The following is a 23,463-nucleotide window of genomic DNA, read 5'->3' on the forward strand; positions in this document are numbered from 1 at the left end:
TAAATATAAGAAAATTATAATCAAACTTTGAAGAAACAAAATCACATGTAATTTACAAGACTGGAATAAATTTAAATATAAGAAAAAATAGTTCTAAAGCACATGTTAATTACACAGTAATGTGTTTTAAGAAGTATTAAGACATACTTTTAAGTAAAGCTAAATGACTAATAAATCTGTAGAGTAATAGTTTCAAAGTAATGCTATTTAGGTGAAAATAAAAACAGATATAAGTTTACCAGTATTTTATTGATTAAGTATTATCTTGAATAGTAAATCCACCAAAATAAAGTAAGTTAAGAAAATGATAATTTCTTTATGCAAAACTGTTAAAAGATAAAATAATTTAAGTTAACAGAACAACAATTTCTAAAGATACCAATCAACTGTTTCATTTTTACAACATCTTATATAAGGAAAGTTTAATCATAAATTTATATAGGTAGCACTCAACTAAACAGAAGATAAAACAATTATAATGAAATTCATCCCAATTACACTGTTACACAAAATGGAAATAGAGTTGAATAAAATGCTATTGATTTAGTTGTGAATACTAAAAATTATATACAAGATGTCGTCACTAGGACATTTATTCAAGAGAACTTTAGTGTGAGCAAGTGTATACATTCTAACACTTGGGAACATATGGCATGTATCTAATTCTACAATAAGTTTAAACACAGGTCTTGAGAGACTATTTTATTTATCAAAAATATATTTATCAAATGAGAATAGCTGCTCCATAAGAAACGTGACATGAAACATTACGTAGAACCATCCATGTATAATGTTAGGACCTGAAGTAGTTACCTGGAAAATAAATATCACTTAAACTCACAATCCCATTTCATTACAGAATTAAGTATTGTGTGCTAGAATACATTAAAATAAAGCTACAACATGGGACTCTTCACTTCTTTCACAGAAACATCTGAATGTAGCTTGAGACCAATATCTTGGAATCGTTTCCAAGTGGTTACACCATCTTCTAATGTAAAGTAGTTTGGTTCTGGCTGTAGTATTTCAGTGTTTGCTTGTTTTCCTTTTCCAGAATTGTCTGCTTGACATACAGAAGACAATGATATGTCATTCCTGTCATTATGCTGCCAAAGAAATGATTCATCGGTAGTAACAGGCTGACTTAAATCACTGGTTTCATGGCATGAAGAAACACTAAATTCATTGAAAGCTGCAATTCGAGGTACATGTACTTGTAAGTTTCTGGGAGGTAAACGGAACTGCTGTCTGACCATGGATTTCAACTTATTCCTAACATGTGGAAGAATATCCTCACTTTCAGAAGGAGATGGCAGCTGAACGGAAGAGTAAGAAGTAATAAATCTGTGAGCTGGAAGCTGAATATCATAATTTGTAATATGTGGAAAATCAAAGTCCTGAAGAGACAAAGAGGTTTCAAAGGAAGAAGAAACATCACCATCATATGAAGAGCCACTAAAAGAGTTATGATTATCCACTGTGGAATTATGTTCACTTTCATTTTCTTCTTGTTGGCAGCGTGACAAGAATTCCTGTTTCCTTTGAAAAAGAAAATAAATGTTATACATTGGAAACTCCCATCAAACAAAACACATCAAAAATTACATAAGTTTACCAGGAATGCATATATTCCAAGACAGAACTGAGTATATGTATGTGTGGAGAGAGAGAGAATTAGTAACTAACCATGGGATAGATGTTTTTGACATAAGGAAGGTAATTTTAAAAAATGATAACTTCTTTGTAGAAAACTAATAAAAGACAAGATCATTTAGGTTAACAGAGCAACAGTTTCTAAAGATACCAATCAACTGTTTCAGTTTTACAATACCTGCATGTAACAATTGGAATATTAGATCTTCTACAAATTGAAATAAATTGTTCCTTTTTTTTAATATAAAAGTTTTCAAAGTAATCAACAATTCACGTGTGATTTTGGAGCATTTTACTTGCAAAATATTGGCACTCCACCTCGTACATGTTTTTATGATGTAGAGAATATACAAATCTTCAATTAATGTCAAAAGCTAAATGTCATGTTATTTATAATATTAAATACATGATTTACAAATATGCTGTTGATCTCTTAGAGAAACTCTTAGTTAAGTAAATGAAGAGATAAAAAAGAAACTAAAATCCAATGTAAAACACAGTATCATATTCAATACAAACCAGAGATAGATTATATTAACATGCCTGTATCACATCTTGTTCCAATATGATTTGTGTAAATAAATTAAAAGAGCTGATTAGTGTTATAATCATAAGGCTCCATCTCTGGCCAACATGATAAACCATAGAACCCCATCGTGTTTCTTCTAGCCAACCTTAATTTTATTCACTTTGTATTAAGAAGACAGAAATTACCTTTCATAACCTGCACATTAAATAATCTAGAATTATGTATTCATTCAATTTCAGTCTTGTGGAGTCAATAGGAGTACAGCATTCAAATAAAATTGTTAACTGATGTGATTATGTTTAAGTTTTCTTCTATTTCATATAGGTAACTCAAGTAATGATCACAGATTCTCACATGTGCTCTTACTTAATTAATAACTCCCTTACTACAGAGCATGTTGACCAATGTAAAAAAATGAATAAATGTCTTGTATTATGTATTCTCAATATTAATAGTAATACCATGACCACTTCACAATATTCAAAAGTGATAGCTAAAGTTACTGATTTTTGTCTTCCAAGATTTGTACAGTCTTGATAACAAGCATAGGCAACTATTAACAAATTATCATCTTCTTGAGGAAGATACATACAAGTATATATATAGCTGTTTTAAATGGCTTACTGTAACAACACATTTATAGAATTAATTTAAAATCTGGCTCACTCACAAGTTATGAATTCTGAAATAAAATGTGTTTCTCACAGACAATACCTACTTGTTATGGTAAATATCAGAAAAACTTTCAACTGGAAGAATATGTTACAATAATTTCTATAAGTCGGTAACATATCAAACAAAATTAATCACTGAAACCACGTTTAAATGGAAATAAAAACATGAAATCAAAATACTAGTTTTATTTTATTACTTTCCATTACTATTCTGATTTGATATTTTCACTCAGTATATTTTAGCAATTCAGTAGTTTTAGAATGATCCTTTTCTTATGTTTATATTCTACCTTTCACTGAATTGTATTATATTTGTATAGAAAGGATTGAGTGCATTATAAGAAAATGATTGTAAACATGCAAATCACATGACAATTACAGTTAAAATAATGTTATGGTGGTGGCATATATCAAAATAACATTTTCATTTTATTTGGAATTTCACAGGTACTGTGATATCAATGAAAATTTATAACTTTTGGGAAGGGGTATGTAATAATCCTTTCTGGCACAAAATATTAATAAAATCAGACCATAAAGATGTATTTAGATTAGGATTTCAAAATTTCTAAGGTGAGGATAACATTGGAAAACAATGAAACATTGAATAACTCAGGACATCAGCAATATCAAGTTTGGAATCTCGTAACAGGTGAGAATATACATGACTCAAAAAACAGAAAGAAACATAATAAATGGCAACATAAGTCAAGTGTATACAAGTTTCTACTATGATATATCAGTTCAATCACTGCATACCTCAAACAGATGAATAATGAGGTGGGTATTCATGCTATTCCATACGAAGACATGCTGGTGAAAATGCCAGATGCAATGCCTATGGATTTATTTAATCAGACTGTTGAAGTGGGTACTGAAAAGCTGCTGTGCTTGTACATTAGATGTATATGGAAAGTTTGCAAGGAAGAGTGGTGTGTTTTTGACATGACAATTTTATAATTAGGCCTTTTACAACAAAACGTGTTGCAGGCTACTTTCAATATACTCAGCCATCAGATAAAGCATGAATAGATGTGGTGATGTATATTATAATGTTGTGGTAAGGTTCCAAAATAGTTTTAATATAACACACTCAACTTATGTTTAAATGAACACTGCAAGACATAAATGTATCTTACTGGTTATAATTATGCTTAACATAAGAAATATGGGTTCACCTATTATGATATATATGAGTAACATTCTGTTCTGTAGTTCCTTTTTTCAAGCAAGAAATATTGTCCTTTCTCTGAAAAAAATATTAACATTAGAAACATTACACATATATATATATATATATATATATATATATATATTCCATTATAATCAATGCTTTTAGTTAATTAAAATAAATTTGCTGTAAAGAATATTCAGTTAAAAACAAATGAGATATTTAACAGTAGAGAACATTATATCAGAAACACTCAAAGAAGTATATCAGATCCACCACTAAGTGGTTACCCACAAGAATTGCTGTTACACACAAATAAATATAATAAAAACACAATCTTAAATAAAAAAACTTGGTTTACACCTTCTTTTATTCAAAAGTAAATGTACTCAGGTTGGAATTCATTTACGTTTATCTTCTAGAGGAACATAACATATCTCCTGGATACAATTTTTTAAATTTAGCAAATGTGAAATAACTAACCAGTTTCTGTGAATACACTTCACATTCTGACACAATAGGTGTGCTATTGCAGATCAGAGCTCTTTGATGTCGTTTTGGAAGCTTTCTACCAGGATGACCACATATTATTTCAGGTGCAGATGTCAAGTTGCTTGAAGAGTCAGTTTCAGGATCATCTGTTGCATCAGGTGATTAAAGCAATAGTTATCTTGTAACCACACAGTAGGGTAACTTATTTATTATAATTAGCAGATTCACTGCTTTACTTACATTAGTACAGAAATAGTTTCTTAACTCAAATTTTTGTATTGCTGTTCCTTTAGAAATTATAGTTTTATTGTGCTTTATATATGTATATTTAGATACTAAAATCAGTGTTCAAAATGAGGGGATACAAAGTGGTATGACATATCCCCACTTCTTAAAATCAAAGCCATTACCTCTTTTTTTCTCTCTAATAAAATTTGTCCCTGAATATTTTAGCCCTCTCACTGAGACCTGCCAATACCCCTACTTAATTTTCTGCTCTTCAAGTACTAACTAAAATAGTCAGTTGAATATAAAAATTAATCACTTGCTAACAATGTGTGCTTAAATACTTAAATACATTCAGTATGTACTGTTTGTTTGTTTTGAATTTTGCCCAAAGCTAATCGAGGGCTATCTGCACTAGCTGTCCCTAATTTAGCAGTGTAAGACTAGTGGGAAGGCAGCTAGTTATCACCATCCACCGCCAACTCTTGGGCTACTCTTTTACCAATGAACAGTGGGATTGACCATCACATTATAATGCCCCCACGGTTGAAAGGGCGAGCATGTTTTGGTGCGACCAGGATTCAAACCTGTGATCCTCAGATAACGAGTCAAACGCCATGCCAGTCCCCACTATGTACTGAGGACTGTATGTATTCATATATGCTTTCAAACAGACTGCTTCTCACAAAAGTGAGCATTTCTGCAATATGTTCAAACAAGAACAAAGAATATTCATTTTAACAGAAGCGAAATTATAATTCAAAATTTTTTCATATGTATACAGTAGTGTTCCAGGCCTCAGTCTCAAAAGGTTTTAAAAACAACACCAGCTAAATTAAAAAAAAAAGTTTTAATTGCATTAGACCAGTCACCTACCACAGATTATTGAGTGCTGAATATTAATTACACAGTAGTTCATACAAGGCACCTTGTACTACACCCTTGTAGTGATGTTTATACCACCTCCATTGTTTTTGTTTACACTGCTATCATCATGTTTGTACACCAATTCTTGGTTATAACATGAGCTATTTAAAAACTGCCACTGTACATTGCATTACTTGTATGTTTACTACAAGGTTGTAAAAACCTCATCTGGGACACATATTTACACCAAATGTTAGTGATCGTGTTTGGCTCCAAAAAGCATACAGAATGTACTGACTCTAAAACAGCTTTAAGATTTATTTGTTAACCTTTTTCATTTGTTCATTAGTTGTTGTTGTTTTTTTCCATAGGAAGAAACATAAAAACAAAGACTGTGGAGTTAACATATAAACTACTTGCAGTCAAAGTGTTGACAAAGTTTGTTTGATACACATGGTTTTTATTATTCTTGTGTAATTTATTACAAGGTCTTGGTTTCAGCCCATATTTTCTTAGACTTGGTATTGAACCCTCAAGTCTTGGATATTGAGGTGTTTAATATAATAATGGTATACAGTAAAGGTAATATTAAAATGTAAAACACTCCTTTGCTTAAAATCACATGTTACTGTATCAAAACTACATACCCTCATATGGCAACGGATGACACGTTAACCTGGACATTAAATGATTCATAACCTTTCTACCATCATTACATACATATCTAACCCAGAAGCTTATAATAAAATCTCTTTCAAATATGTGCAAATATTAATTGGCAAGGACATAGCACAGTGTTTGTTATATGCTAGTAAATGTTCCCTAGCACACAAAAACAACTATTTGCTAAATTTAGTACTTATATGAAAAAAAAATTAAAAATGACCCCAGATGAATAAACTGCACAAAATGACCCTGGAAAATATAGGTGGAGATTGGTTGAGATGGAAAAGTTTATTTAAATTATCTGCATGTACAGTACTTACATTTACATAAAGTATGTAACTACTAAGTATTTAGTCAGTGATCCTCTCATGTCTATATGTTTCACTAGTAAACAACCAATGAATAATAGTCATTAATTAACACTTTGTATATAATGTCATGAATCAACACTACAAAGAGTTTTATACATATTTAGGTCATTTTAAAATAAGTGTCCTGCTGAGTGTTCTGTTTTTAGTACCATTTTTATCTCATAATTATCTAGAGAATGTTTTGTTAATATGTTTACTTTGGAAATCATTTTAAAAAAAAACAACACTAAATCTCTAAGAAGTTGTTTGTTTGTTTTTTCAATTTCATGCAAAGCTACTTGAGAGCTATCTGCGCTAGTCGTCCCTAATTTAGCAATGTAAGACTAGAGGGAAGACAACTAGTCATCATCACCCACCGCCAACTTTTGGGCTACTCTTTTACCAACAAATAGTGGAATTGACCATCACATTATAACACCCCCACGGCTGAAAAAGCAAGCATGTTTGATGCGTTGTGGATTCGAACTCACGACCATCAGATTATGAGATAAATGCCTAAACCCACCTGGCCATGCTGGACCTATTAAGAAGTTGTCAAATAAAGTTGATTTAACAGATTCTTAATATCCAAAAATACAAAAATGCAGCATCACAATAACAAAATAAATCACATACCACTTTCATCGCTAGATGAGACATCCACATGATATTTATCAACAACCAGCTGATTTCTTTTCATTTCATTGGAAGAATTAGTAAAGACATCAGATTCAGTGGAAAATGAGAATCCATCTAACATCTGGAGCTGTGGGATAGCAGTTTTAACTGCTTTTCTATAATCATCTGATGCAAATGTTTTCTCCTAGAAAACAGTAACAAGAATCACCACTATATTCTCAAACTCTGAATAATAAATTTATATTTGTTATTGTTAACCAAAATAAGTGGGTGCTAATATAGTGTGCAATCTACACAGATACTATGATCACAACTGTTTAAGCTTTCCATTATTTGCAACTGGTATCAGTTATTGCAAATAATGCTTTTTAAACTAATAAAGTATAAAATAACATTACATAATGTTGTGGTGGCAAATATAATCAGAATGAAAGTACCAACAATCAAAACTAGCTCAATTATAACATTTGGAAAACATGGGTTATTAAATTATTATAATTTGGTGGACAAAAAATGTGGGTAGATATAAATCATTTAGCAAGAAATTATGTTTTGGTGAATCATTAAAATGACGATGACGGTAGCATCTGTGTATACCACATGTTACAGTGTAAATATCTTTGTAGACTGCATGCTATAGTAGCACCAATAAGTGATTGTAGATATACTGTTAGCAAATGGACTAAAGCTTATTATAATTATGTAAATAACGTATTATTTAACCTTTTTTGTGCAGTTTAATGCAGTTCATATCTAAAAAACAAAATGTATAAATACCAATTCACTTTTAATATTACAACAGGAACAAAATATAATATATTCATTTTGGTGATAATAATAAATATAAAATACAAATATAAACATAAAATTTTGCAAAATGATGATTTTAGCAAAAACAAAATTTTGAACTATGAAAACAATTTCAATATATAAAAAAGACAAAATATTAAATAAACGGTTAATATTCATATAATAATGATTATAGCGTACTAACCTCATTTTCTGATTTTATAAAAGCTTGCCAAATCGGATTACCTTCTAGTGTTATAAAAGCCAAATCTGGACATAATGACAGCACCTCAATGTTTTTCAAACAGCTTATCCAATTTCTGTAAATATAAAATGAAATATCAACTTCAAAACATTTTAATAGATTACTTGTATTCAGAATCTTCTAAATCATTAAATAAATAACAATTTTATTTAAAAGTTATAATAATTTTTAAAATTTTTTATGTAATTTAACAAGTTAATACATGGAAACAAAATATGAGAGAAATTTAGTTTAATGTTTTATTTTGAAATACACAACTACTTTATAGGATGAAACAAAAATTGCCCCAATTTTAAATAGATTCGAATTATTATATATTTTCACCTTGAATAAAGAAATTGCTAAAAATAAACATTTCAAAACAAGATATTAAAATATAGAGAGAAATAAGTATGGTTAACATCTTAAGTCTGAAAGTCTGAAACCTTATAATTCTAAAAAGCAAATTTTGATACCTAAGATGGGCACAGCACAGATGACCAATTGTGTATCTTTATGCTTAAGAGCCAACAAATAGACCACATTATACATTTAACACAGAAGTATATAAACAGAACTTTCAAAAGCACATGCAGTACCAAAAGTCTATTAGTCAGCCAATCTGCTATAAATAATATACACTTCAAGTAAGTTCATTCTGGGTATGGGATTAAACTGCATCCATTTAGGAGGACAAAGTGAAACCACTTTTCCATAGTAAGGCACATAAATGAAGCCTCGTAACTTACGTACGGGGAAGCAGAGGAAGACGTAAGACTTTGTAGATTGTCAACATATGAAATGCTTACAAGAACAAAAAGAAAGGAAATGAAAGAAAAAAAGAACATTAGAGAACTTTAAGGTTGTAGAATTTAGCAAACACCAAGAAGGTGTTGCTGCATGCCTAGCTAAACATATCAGGACTCTGAATGTGCAGTGGATGAATGAAAGAGGATTCATCAATACTGAAGTATATTATCTGTGGTTCAGGACAGAAGAGTAAGAGATGAGAAGGAGTGTTGCTTGTTGAAAAGACAGCAAAGAGTGTTGTTATCAAGATATGTTTAAAGAAGTGATGTATTGTTAATTGTCAAACTGAAAACCTAATCAGTGGATATAATGATCATTCAGACCTACTTGAAAACACCTGAATATGATGAAGAGGAGATATATGCAGTCTAAGAACAGATGGAAGAGATGATTGGCACAGAAAATTGAAGTAGCTACATGGTCATTATGGATGATTGGAATTCACTTACAGGAGAAGGAAAAACTAATTGACTATTAATTCTATTAGTAAGCCAAGTTTAGAAATAAACACTTCAGATAAAATAATAGAGGTACTTCCAAAACATCCCAAAAAGTGCCTTCCTGATAGCTAAGTGGTTAGAGTGCTGAATTCAGGAACATAAGTTTGGGGGGTTTGAATCCTAGTAATTCCACAAAAAGCTTTCTAGTTGTCTGATGTAACAAACAATGATGGCTGGAAAATTTACTGGTTGAAACAGTGTGTGCATAATAATACACATATAAAAATGAGAATATTAGTATTAATAATTATTCCATTAGTAGGGTGAACAATGTCTAGTTGTCTCATGCTAGATAAAGTGAAGATTACTGATATTTATGAAATAATAATGTGTAATTATTATATTATATTATTAATGTGAAATAATAATAATGTAATTAAAAGGCCACAAAATATACAGGTGTAGAAAATGTTGGAAAGTAAAAATCCAACAATACTTCCATAAAAGGTAATGTTTTTATACATACTTCCATTAAAAAATGCCTATACCTGAAAAGCTTATAAGTGACACAAAGACATGTTGTTACACAAAAATTCCAAATTGAGAAGTAATGATTGAACAGAGTGAACTGTGCTAGGAGGAGATGTCATACTCCTACTGCTGTAAGGTTTTTCATATGCTCATTTTCTTGCTACAGCACAGAAATAGCACATGGAAACATGTGAGTTTAGGTGGGAGCCTCAAGGCTAGAGAGAGTAAAAATATTTGCACATATTGAGGACAGCATAAAACTGGTAAAAAACTAATATGTGAGAAGAGGTAAGGGATTGTATTAGAAAGTCAAAGAAAAGTAGAAGGAGTACATTTACAGGCCTTGCAATAAGGAACAAAAGCTAGAAAAACTTGAAATAGAAGAAGAGGAAAGTGCGGACAAAGAAGACGAGGGTCCTACTATTCTTAAAAATGAAACTGTTGCAGTAATCTAAAATATGAAGACAGGTAAGGCAGAATAAATCGATGGAATCTCTGAGGAAATGATAGCTTAATCATTTCAAACTATTAGAAGAAAAAGGCCTGATGAAGGAGATGATGATGCTAGAAGATGTCCAACAAAAAGAACTTGTGGACAAATTAAGAGATGAGCTGAAGAGACAACTAAAAGGAAGGAAAACTCGTGCCTCAGACTTGTCATTAGTCCATAATTTTTCAAGTAATGTTTTTCAATTATTCTTTCCTAGCCTTTCACTTTTCTTTTCTTATAATTTTCAAAATATGTGGATATTTATATAAAAAACTTACACATGTGCACTTTACCTTTTAACATCTAATGTTGTTAATTTCTCCAATAAAACACATGGTGAAGTATCTGTTAATTTGTTGTGGGATGCATGAAGTTCATTAAGAGAGGCAAAATTTCCAATACCATCAAAGCTTGAGAGACCACATCGAGATACCCGTAAAACAGACAGATTTGGAAGACTTGTCCCAATTATCCTAAATTAAAATGGGGAAAAAAAGTGTATATTATTTTTATGGACAAAAAGGACCCTCTGTTCTTACAACTGAGAAAAAATAAAACTAACGTTTTGCTAACTTTAAAATTTTATTACTTTTCATATTCATAAAAGAATTACAAATTGACAAATATATGAATACATATATTTTTTAATGTTTAATGTTTCTTTCATGAAGATCACACGTAGATACTTTTTGAACTTAAAATGAATGCTACATTTCAATGGGTTGCAAACTACTGAAGTTTTTACATTTAAAAATAACAGTTTCCAGCCCAACTTGTGAGTTTTGGAACTGAACAAATGGCCATTTGGACAGCAATTTGTGGAAAACAAAAAAAAAAGTTAGATCTGAAAGGCTTTTTTAAATGCTTCTAATTCTGATTGTAAAATGGACAAATTAAGAATAACACAGTAGGAAAGGATTTAGATTTTACATGATTTTTATCACAAAGTATAAAATTGAAAAAAAACAGAGCTAGTATCAAATGTGAAATGAAAATTTAAAGCAAAGTAATGTAAATGATAAAAAAAACTAACAAAAATAAAAAACTAAAACAGAACTTGCAAATTCACAATTATGTTTTAAACCAAAATGTCTGTTTGGTTGTTTGTTTTTGGAATTTCACACAAAGCTACTCGAGGGCTATCTGTGCTAGCCGTCCCTAATTTAGCAGTGTAAGACTAGAGGGAAGGCAGCTAGTCACCACCACCCACCACCAAATCTTGGGCTACTCTTTTACCAACGAATAGTGGGATTGACCGTCACATTATAACGCCCCCACAGCTGAAAGGTGAGCATGTTTGGCACGACCGGGATGCGAACCCGCAACCCTCAGATACGAGTCACATGCCTTAACATGCTTGGCCATGCCAGGCCACCAAAATGTCAAATATAAAGCTAGAAATTAAAGAAAGGCCAAAGAGTGAATATTTTAAATATAAAAAATAAGAATAAAATGCAGCATGCAGCTGCACAGTTTAACAGATATATATATGAAATAAAAGAATCTTTAATAACAGTTAAATGGATTATAAGTATTAAATTTCAAAATAAAAATGTAAGTTGTGAAAGTATAAGTTTACATAAAATAATGTGTCCAAAAATTATAACAGAGTGTAATATATGTAAAAAATCTTAAACTAAAGATAGTTGTATTCTAAAAACCAACAAAAAATGTGTAACTACAATGTAAAAATCAAATACTCAAATACTGGAAATAACACATTAAACTCCAGATTACAGAGAATGGTGCAAATAAATATTTAAACATATTCCAGGCATAATCTCTTTATAATAAACTACAGTTTAAATAAACACAGTATGTTTAAGTCTTTAAGAGAAAAAATACATTAGCTGTAGCAAGTGACTACAAACACAATACAAGAAATGACATATAATGTCATGTGAGCTTCATGTGTTTGCGTGTGTGTACAAAACAGAAATGTCTTTTTTTCATGCCTAGAGTTTTTGATGGACTTTAACTAAACTTGACATTCACATTTTGAGCCAGCCCCAGGAGCTGCCACAGTGGGTTAGAGGATGGGTCAATAGGAGCAGATCTGACCATATTATGTCACCCCCAGAGGGAACCTTGTGTGTTCCTCATACTATCATACAGATCTCTACAAAACCTCCAAAACATCCTTAAAACACCTAAAAGAATGACACACAGGGTGTTCATATTGAGCCCCTACTGTATGTCACTCCCTGGGGCCTCCATGTTTTCTTTTTGCTTTGAATGAACATATCAGCTAGTTAAAACATACAGTTTATTATGATGAGTACAATGATAAATGATAACTAAGATTATTTAGTTTTTACATAAAATGAATATACACATGTGATTATATGTTGGTGAATCAAACTACTCAGCTGGATCAACACAGGTATAGAAGAATGGTTGCAAGGACAAGGTGTTCCTTGAAATTACTGCCTAAGAGCTTAAAGTTCATTGTTTACCAGGAAGTAAGACATATCACTTTCAGAAGACTACTTAGGGTTCCCAGGTTCAAGTTCCCATCAGGATGGCCTCGCATATTCAGGTGGTTAGGGTGCAAGACTCACAATTTGAGAGTCACAGGTTTTAATCCCCATATCACTAAATATGTTCACCTATTCAGCTGTCAGGGTATTATAATATTACAGTCAATCCCGCTGCTCATTGATAAAAAGTAGCCCAAAAAGTGGCAGTGAGTGGTGATGACTATCTGCCTCACTTCTATTCTTATAACACTAATTTAGAGACGGTTAGCAGAGAAAGTCTTCATGTAGCTTTGTGCAAAATTCAAAAGAAATCAAACCAATCAAGGTAATAAAATCATGATCCATAACAATAATACAATTTTCTAAATATTTTAGTACTCCTTGATGGTTTTGTCTCAGGGATTTTGTACCCACATATCACATATCTCAATCTTCTGTAAAATGTATTTTATATTCACAGTCCTTGGTGTTACTTTCTCTAGTAGGATCAGGTGACATCAGCTATTCACTGTTTTATGAGAGGGTTGTATTATGTCCTAAATTATTACGGAAGACTGTTCTATAATTGTCACATGAAGCAGATACGTACTTCTAAATTATTCTGATTCAATCTTTTTAATGGTAAGCAAGATGCATTATTTGCAAATGCAGTTTTTGGCATTTTCAAACATATTTGTTTCTATGCAGTTTGCAACAAGAATAACAAAACTCATATTCACTTTTTGTATCCATTTTTGTGACCACCTGATAACATGTGCCATTCTTTTAATCATTCAGTTAAACAGATAGATGTTCCTGATTTACTTTCATAGTAAAGTATATTTTAATTTTATTAAATAGTCTTGTTTGTTTACTTTTCACCAAACACCATTTCTCTCTTACACAAAATAATAGTTCTACAACTAGTAGGTGGTCAGCAAACACCTATCTTATTCTTGTGTTGTTGTTTTTTTACATAAATAAACTCCTGTTTATATGCTTGTCTTCCCATCTCCAGAAGTTCATACACCTATCCTTTCATACACTAGATTCTCAATTGTCCATTTATAGCACAGGTCAGGTGATTGTGTGCTAAGTTTATCCTTGGATTATCACTTGGGATTTAAGTTTCTCAGATGAGACTTAATTATTCTGTTATCATTTTATACTTAAATTATAAGGCCTTAAAACTTCATATGAAGATAAAATAATTACAAAAAGTAAAATGCAAAGCCTGTACGAAAAAATAATTCACAAAAAGGTCAAGACTTTACCTTAAGCTTAAGAGACGGCTTCCAGATAAATTTAATGAACAAAGTCCAGGTAACCATTTAGCTCCTCTAGATAGAAGATTGTTGTCAGCATTAATCTTTACTTCTAGGAATTTAACCTCTTCCAAAGATTCACACTTGGATAAATCTTTCTGGAGACAAATAACACTATCATACAGAGTTAGAAGTAATATCACAAACAGAATAGATATAAAACATCATGTCATAACAACTGAACAAAATATCTCATTTTACCATCAAACCAACCTGAAGAATTCTGAACATATGTATCAAGGTAATAGGCAAATATTGAACCAAATTAGAATCATCTACAAGCTTGAACCTTCAACACTTGATACTGAAGAAATTAGCTTGATTAAGAATATTAACATTAACTTTTCGTTACACTTAATTCAAAAGCAACAGAAAATCCACAGAAAAAATATTGCACAGGTTTGCTCAATATACAGTCTATTTAGTATTTTAAATACAAGAAAAGTAAAAATACATATTTACACAAAATAAGAATATTATTGTTAGAAGTATTAATTAATCTCTTTTCACTCTTTTCATATTTATAATAATAAGTTCCAACTTCTGTAAATTATTGGAAAATGATTTACACGAATAAAACATTTCAAACATCTACTACAAGTCAACCTTGGATTAATAATATACCATAATTGAAGTATAAATGTGTGATCACTCTTGGTGAGAAACCTGATGGAAGGTGATACAATAAAGATAGCAGTTGTCCTCTTCCACAGAATAAAAAAACAACCTGGATGAGTTGATAAATATGGCCAGTCAAAGTGGAAGATAATAAATCCTGAGAAGAAGAGGGATCCCACTGCAAGAAAAAACTGTGATAATGCCACAAATTGGAGCAGTAAGAGTATGATAACATTAAAAAGCCTTAAAGGACACAGTTGAGAGTAGAGTTGGAATGATCTTTAAAGAAGAGATAGAAGGGAAAGTGATTTGAGAAAACACTCAGTCACTGTCCTGAGCAGTCCAAGTCTTCAGGAGAAAGTAGTGGGACATGTATAAAATAAATTTATTATCCCTATGATAAAATATGCAGAATATTTCTAAAGCAAAAATGCCAGAATGAAGTCCCAGTTTGGAACAGAGACAATTAACTGATGAGAAAATCTTGGAAGAGGTCCATAAGAACCAGAAAAAGAAAAGGAAAATAGCCAAGGAAGAGCCAGAAGGTTATTGACAAAGATACTCTATAATTAGCAATCATAGAAATTGCTAAATTGATTTTGAATAGCCTGGTAGAAAAAAGGAATAAAATAAAAAAAAACTAGGACAACTTTGAGGATGGGAATGGCAAATGGAACAGTAGTGGTAAATCATCTCTTTACATTGATAAAGTGCAAAGATGGATGGCCTGCAAGAATGAGTAAAAAAAAGACATCTGGCAAAGGGTAACAAATCTTGCACATGAAGATGTGACACCATATGAAGAAAGATGGAAGAAGTGTAAAGCTTACATACCTAGAACCTCCAAGGTGAAAGAGGCTCTTCAGATATCAAGAGGTGCAGAAATGGAAACCATGGTCAAAGAGAATGGGTGTCATGAATAAGAGACAGAACCATGGGAAGAAATGAAAGAATAAGATAGGTATAAAGAAAGAAAATGGTTTAGTCCTAGCTTGCAGCATCCACTGCCAGAGCTGCATAGTCTAGGAGTGGTTAACAGAAAACAGAAGTTTAGTGATGGAGAAATTTGCAAAGACATTAATAGGAATACTCCCAAAGTGAAAAATAAATTCACTGAAACATCAGAAGATGGAGAACCACTCTGTGAAAGGATTGAGGTCAAGCAAGATGAGCAATCTGCCACCAGGTATATAGTGCATGAGAAATGATAAATTTCAGTTGGTGGTTGTAAGACTAAAAATAAATCCATAGCTATACATCAGAGTTTCAGAATCCCAGTGTTCTCAAAGAACATCAATGCAAGACAAAACAGTGGAGTTATTCAGCCACAAGATGACCAGACAAATAGGACTGAAGATGACAGCAAACTTAATAAGCAACAAACACTTTTAGGATGTTGATATGATGGGGCCAATCTTCTGGAGACCACATCCTAGATAGGGTGTAAATGTCCAGAAATGCCCACAATCAAGAAAGTGGGCATCAGTGAACAGATGTAGGTCTGAGTAGAGTCATGGAACAGCAATATCCAGTGCCACATAGGACCAATCAAACTACTATGACAGTAAAAAAAGAAGAGACAGAAGTAAATATAATATAGATAACAGATAATCTTTGCACATATTCTGTTGATTTGGTTTGGTCTGTTTTGAATTTCTCGCAAAGCAACATGAGGGTTATCTGCACTAGCTGTCCCTAATTTTGCAGTGCAAGGCTAGAGGAAAGGCAGCTATTCATCACCATCCACTGCCAACTCCTGGGCTACTCTTGTACCAAAGAATAGTGGGATTGACCATCACATTATAATGCTCCCATGACAGAAATGGCAAGCATGTTTGGTGTAACAGGGATTAGAACCTGTGACCCTCAAATTACAAGTCGAGGGCCTTATCCACTTGGCCATGCTAAGCTCCATATTCTGTTGACCTGCCAGGTTGCATTGCAGGGGAAATATCTGGTCATGTCTAAGCGGAAAAAGGTACTCAAGCAAAGCTAGAGACTCCAAGAGCAACAGAATCTCATTTTTAGGAAAAGTAGGAAACATGAGAGCATTTTAAACCAGAAGCTCCATATCTTGAAGATATAAGAAAATGACTGAGCGAACTTTGCATCTGAATTTTTAAAAAAACTCTCAGCTGAGCTAGATACTAAGTGGGGATTAAGACAAACTTGGAAAATTTGACCAGTGAACTCAAACTAGATAATTCCTTAAGGTGGAGGGAGAACATTGCTGTAAAAGCTTCTTTAGATGAAGCAAGTAGAAGTTATCCAAATAGTAAGAAAAATGGAGATCTAATGAATTCATCTACCATGCAAATGATCTCGTAACACTATTAAAAATATACAAGGTCATGGCTAACCTAATGAAAGGGCCCAAAATTGAAAAATTTGATGATTTGGACAAGCTCAAGATGACTGGTGAACAGAAGGAGAGAATATCCACCTCAAAATGAGAAAACTGGCCATCTTAGACTGATGAATGACAAGCAAATGGTTAAGGGACAATATATCTATGACAGGGCACCATTCACCTACATTATTGAAAATGACAAAAGAAAAGTGTGTAAAATCTCATAGATTGGTTTAGGATCTATTCTATGGCATTAATGACTCATAGAGTGAATACAACCTCTTCCAGGTGTTGAAGATAGATGAGATCTGAGAAGGGTGGAAAGACAAACAAAGAAGGAAGAGAAGATTGAGTAAAACAGAAAAAGGTCCATGAGAAGAATTTATATGTTATCTGCAAAGAGAGTTCATGGATGCAAAATGAGGAGAGCTGAGCTCTCACTGGAATGGAACCAAGGGATGGCTTCAAAAGTAATCTCCTCTGTGATCCATAATAGCCAATCCTCCAAGAAAGGGTATGTTTAAACAGATAAAGGCAAAGCATGACTGGATATGGACTGTATTATTATGGTGAGGTTCCAAAATCATTTTAAGGTTACATATTCAATCTCTGCAGAATGGTATATATCAATATGTACCATAATGATGAATAGAGTAATTACAACAATGAAAACAGTTGATATTTAATATCAAGTTGTATGTGCTGAAAAAAAAGATTAATGATATATCAATATCATATCTATTAGATGACTTTCCATATTACTAATTTACAGTGTGTGGATGCATCTTCACCAAAATTGCTATGGAGGTATCTTGGGTCCAAATTTTCAATTTCACACTTTGTGTTTTGAACTTTTCATGGGCATTTTTGTGTTTTTTTTTTAGTTTTGCATATAAGGATGCAATTTTAATGTTCTAATATAACCTTTAAATAATCATGAATTACATAACGTCCATCCTGGGGACAGGTACTCCAACTGGTATATTATAATATTATTAGAACATTGTTTAATTTTAGCAATTAAAAGACTACAGCTATCAAACACCTCCAAGTTTATCAAAACAAACTGGAGACCTTGTGTATCTAATAAATGTTACTGAAACACATTTTACTTTGAATTCTAAGTTTATAAAGACAATTTTATAAAGGTTAGCAAATTGATATATTTTGTGGCAAAGGAAGTCTAACATTAAATAGTGTACAACAACAGCAACAAACCTAAGTCTCCCATATATTCTCACAAGAAAACATCATCAGACCCATTTGTTTAGAATACTTTTCAATTCTAAATTCTGGGTGAAATAATTACAAACTGTTGATAAACAAAAGTCAATATATTATGAATGAAAATCCAAACTTCAACAGAAATTTAGACTCAATCTCTCTTTATTTTATCAAATAACTCTCTCATTTTTTTTTAAATTTAATGTTTTATAATATTTTTAACACTAGCCTATAGTGATGATCACTCATACACAGTTCCACGGATGTAGTATAGTTCCTGCATTAGGGTGCCAATATTTTTGTTGACACATCTGTGATCTATTTCTGTATAGATAATGCTCTCAGAGTGGAACTCTAGTTATAAATGGGAGAGGAGGTATGTATGTTTTGGAAGTTAACTTTTTCTTAAATTGAAAAAGAATTTTCAATAATATTTAACTCCATTCACCATCTCACACCCTTCCTCCCCAATAAAAGCCATTGTTAGAAACTGGCATGGAGTCAGTCTGGAAAAGTGATAACATTATCCGAATGAGGTACTTATATAAAGTACCAGGATAGAGGGCACATTGATATAGGTGGAAAGTGTCATGAGACAAATATTTTCAAGAGCAGTTATTTGGGGTATAAAAGATTGGATCAATCGAGAAAAAAATCAAATCAATTCTAAGATGGGCAATGGAAGAAACCTTGGCAGTCAAGTAATAACTGTAAGTGTGAGAAGGGGATAAGTATTATTAGAAATATTTTTTAAATTTATGAAGATATTATCTTTCAAATTTCAAGACAGTTAATCAGATATGAAAAATTTGAAATATAAAATGTAAGGGAGAAATTTAGGTCAAATCATTTGCATAGTGAAGCATTAGTTAACTATCTCTGAATACCTTGTCATATCTGCTTTAAAAATTATTTAGAGTAGGAATTAAGGGGTCTTTGCCCCTATATCAAACGTTAGTGGTGAGGGCAATTGGATCACAACATTACATATACTTATGAGTGGATCCCAATCTGTGACCATAGAGTGATGCATTTTGAGCCACTGGAATCACGACAAGAAAGTAAGTAACATTGAAGTGAACAAAGATTCTCCTCCACCTGAAGAAACCAGAAAGACAGCACCCCATGCTCGGAAAAAGAGATCACATTTGTCTCACTTAATCAAAGGATACAGAACTAATCCAGCCTGAAATTATAGACATTCATTCTCACTCTCAAACAAAATGGGCAAGGTATATTCCACTTGCTCCCAGAATTACTGGGAGGATGTGGAACAACTGTGCTCAACCAAAGACCTAGGATGGGACTACTGCATGGTCAGAATTATGAGGAAAGTAGTGAACCCTCTTCCATGAACAATGTATTGAATATATATTGATCAAATAGAAGAGCTATGAATGCCCCAGCCAGATAGCAGAGCATCAAATATGAACTGGTATGACAAGTAGGTTAGACACTCAGGAAATTACTGCAAAAGCAAAAATCAGGGTGTAGCAGCATACCCCTGAGGTTAAGCAGAACACTTTCTTGAAGGGGTGATACATGAGAACCTATACATTTTTCAAAAGCAAACAAATCTTACATTTCAAAACTGATCTTTCTTGATGAGTTATCAGCAGTATTCCACTAGCCAAGACTGCTGAATTACTCTTAACTTATTTCCTTTGAATTACCTTTTTATCATTATGAACTAGCTAGTTTTATGTGTTTTCTTTTAACAAAGTTTATGCAAACCACTAACTTATCTGCAAGATGATGTGTCTGTGATGTCACCCCATGGTCACAATGTGGAGGTAGTGTTATGCCATCTCCATTACATGCATATATGTTTCTGAGTGGTCACATATACCATGTTTTCTTTGGAGCTTTTTAAAGATGTAACTGAGAATGATGAGGGCTCATGTCCTGTTCCATTAAATGATACATCAATATCACTAGAGGATTGCATCAGGTGTTCTTGAACTTCTGATGGGGCCACTACATCCCAAAACTGAATCAGAACTTCCTTAAGGCCATTCAACTCTAGAGAAGATTGTTTTAGAGCAAAACTGCATTATGTCCACCAAGGGAAATCAAACCCTGGATTTTAGACTCACCACTGTACTACTGGGAGACAATCCCAAAAAACAGAGGAAGTGCAGGCTCCAGGATGACTACAGATCAAAATACTGTGACAACAGTCATTTGGATGAGCCAGCTGATTTGTAGAACAACTCCATGAATCATTAAGGGGACCTCCATTGACAACAGTCATCTGGATGAGCCAGCTGATTTGTAGAACAACTCCATGAATCAATAAGGGGACCTCCATGATAAGGACTAGGGTATCAACTACTGGCTTCTCAGGTAGGACCAATATAATCATTGTGAGCAAAAAGTTTTCCACAAAGCAATGCTGAGATCAGTCCAAGAAAATCACAAAGTTAGTACAAGGGTATTCTATCTATGTGGTTTTAAAATAGAGTGCCTTCTGCCTTCTACTGTTATAATGAATTTGAAAAAAGGGTCTTCACAGTTTTTTTAGGGAGTTCTACAAGTTTATCTATATAGGTTGTTTTGAAAACACTTCCATCGCTCTTTCACATATACAAACTTATAAGAGAAAGAGGGAATTTAAAAGTCTTGTTGTAAGGTTTAAATGTTAAATTTAAGTTTTTTATCTATGTACATATCCAGTGTAGATATATTTAACTTATTTCATTCTTTTTTTATAACACTGATGCCTTTGCTGAAAACGAGCAAGCAGGAAAATATGAGGTTTTTCCTTTGGCTTTATAGTAGTATTTTCATTTATCTTTTAAATTTACATGCACATATACTTTTTTGTGGTTATTTAATAATTTCTTTTAGTGTATTAAGCTTAGCTTTAATTTTGTGTTCATTTTAGATCTTTAGTTTCTATAAGAAGATGTCATTTGGTTGCCCCATTTTTAGAGTGAGAAGCTGCCATGATCATTTCCTTCATTTTACTTTAGCTTTTGATTTTTTTCACATTAGTCTGTCTGCTCTCAATACAGACACTATATCTCTCCATTTGTAAATGCTTTTTCCTTAGTTTTCTGTTATGTGAGGGAGTACATGTGCATTGTTTTTTTTTAGTTAAAAGGTATTGACATATTCAATATTAAAGCATATAATATGTATTTCATTATTAATTATTTGTACTTTGCAATATATCATCTTGTTATTTTTAAAATGATTGATTTTAAAGTTAAATTGAATTACTGCTTTGGAACAAGCCCAAAAGAAAGAAGGGAAAAAGGTATATGTTTTCTACCAGCTTTAGTGATACAGGGATATTTTTTAAATTGTTTACTTATGTAGGTTCTGTGGTTTAATGGTGAAAAAAAAAAGATAAGTAAATTATGAAGGTTATTTTTTTCTAATTATTTTATTTCTTTGTTCTTTATAGCAGTTGAGTGTCTTTTGTTCAAGAGGATATTTAACAGCTGAGTTAATAGTCTTGGTACAGTAATATTATTTGCTGACTGATCATAATATTGGCTAAACATAACAACTTACAGACTGGTTGTTTATTTGGTTTGTCTTTGAATTTCTTGCAAAGCTCCACAAGAACTATCTGAACTTGCTGTCCCTGATTTAGCAGTTAAGACTAGAGAGAAGGCAGCAAGTTATCACCACCTACAACCAACTCTTGTGCTACTCTCTTACCAATGAATAATGCCCCCATGGCTAATAGGGCAAGCATATTTGGTGGAATAGAGATTCAAACCCATGAGCCTCAGGTTATGAGTCAAGTTTCCTAACTGCCTGGCTATACCAGGCAATTAACTTTCTAATAATGATGTGAAAGAACAAAAATCATGAAGTGGCACTGTAGACTGGACGAAGAAAGTGAGTTTACCTACTGTCATGGTAAAACCAGTCATGAGAATATACATTCAATTAGTTAACATAAGAGAGCCTTGAACACCATTTTATCTTTCAACGTAACACCAAATCCTCATGTGGGATAAACAAAATATTTACTTTTTAATAATTATGAAAATTTGTCAACTCTTTCTCTAAGTTCATTCACTTAAGCCTTTTATTTAGGCACTTATACTTTAACTCTTACTTCTGGTTAAATGTCCCTCTTCAAACTTATTTATTCAAAAGTCTTTTCCACCCAATAATTGTTTCTCACGATTATTATTTTATTTTACTAGGTTAGTATTTCATAATTTGCAAATTTATGTTTATCATTTTCCTGAGTTTGTAATTATAAATCCAATTTTCTAATTACTTCTTTTCCACATTCTTCCTAACTTTAACACTAATTATGTAATAAGTTCAATAATATTACCATCAATACTTTTGTCACTCTGATCCATATTGAATGTGTATGATTAGAATATTCACATTATCTCATCTTTTAATGACTATTTCTGAGCATAATCCCACTGCAACATGGTCTTTACTGTTTGAAAAATGGCATCTGCTTAAAGTGTCACAGAAAATAAACTAAAAATAGCTTTCATGTAGACATGTGAATTTATTCTTTATTGTTTTCCTTTGGACTATACGTCTAGACAATATATTTTATCTTTTTGATTAAAGCCACATTCAGAGTTTTAAAACAACCAGAACAATCTTACCAGTTTTTGCTGTGTTGAACTATCTTGACTGTCATTCAAATAAGATAGTAAATCATCATAAGAACCTTCTGGATGTGTAACTTCATATTTCAGCTTTAGAAACCCATCCATTGTTCAGTTTTACTTCATGTGGATACATCTTCAACCTGCAAGGTTATAATTACTATCAGTTTTAAATTGTTAAAAATATATGTGTGTATGTACTTTAGTTGTTTTTCAGTTGCATACTTGCAAACTAATGTTGAGCCAAAAAACAGCTAAGAAAGTCTAATAACACAAGCAAAAAAAAAATGCTTGAACAACTTTATGAGGTACACTT

At 32.1% G+C, this 23,463-nt stretch overlaps 1 protein-coding gene across 5 annotated transcripts in view; it reads right to left on the reverse strand.

The window, feature by feature from the left end:
• LOC143244331 (uncharacterized) overlaps positions 1 to 23,463 on the reverse strand; it is a 35,226-nt gene continuing 11,763 nt past the window's right edge. For 2 of the 5 annotated variants that reach the window (XM_076488800.1, XM_076488809.1), the window contains exons 2-9: positions 23,145 to 23,290; positions 14,304 to 14,452; positions 10,864 to 11,043; positions 8,261 to 8,375; positions 7,264 to 7,450; positions 4,511 to 4,665; positions 4,035 to 4,105; positions 4 to 1,539 (exon numbers count right to left, since the gene is read on the reverse strand). In XM_076488800.1, coding sequence (XP_076344915.1) covers positions 897 to 1,539; positions 4,035 to 4,105; positions 4,511 to 4,665; positions 7,264 to 7,450; positions 8,261 to 8,375; positions 10,864 to 11,043; positions 14,304 to 14,452; positions 23,145 to 23,255 — 1,611 coding nt within the window. In that variant the 5' untranslated portion in view covers positions 23,256 to 23,290 and the 3' untranslated portion in view covers positions 4 to 896. Of the gene's footprint in view, positions 1,540 to 4,034; positions 4,106 to 4,510; positions 4,666 to 7,263; positions 7,451 to 8,260; positions 8,376 to 10,863; positions 11,044 to 14,303; positions 14,469 to 23,144; positions 23,291 to 23,463 lie in introns of all 5 variants that reach the window. The other 3 variants (XM_076488827.1, XM_076488819.1, XM_076488838.1) reach the window with 3 other exon arrangements.

Source organism: Tachypleus tridentatus, chromosome 1, assembly GCF_004210375.1.
Source record: "Tachypleus tridentatus isolate NWPU-2018 chromosome 1, ASM421037v1, whole genome shotgun sequence".
Lineage (NCBI taxonomy): Eukaryota > Metazoa > Arthropoda > Merostomata > Xiphosura > Limulidae > Tachypleus > Tachypleus tridentatus.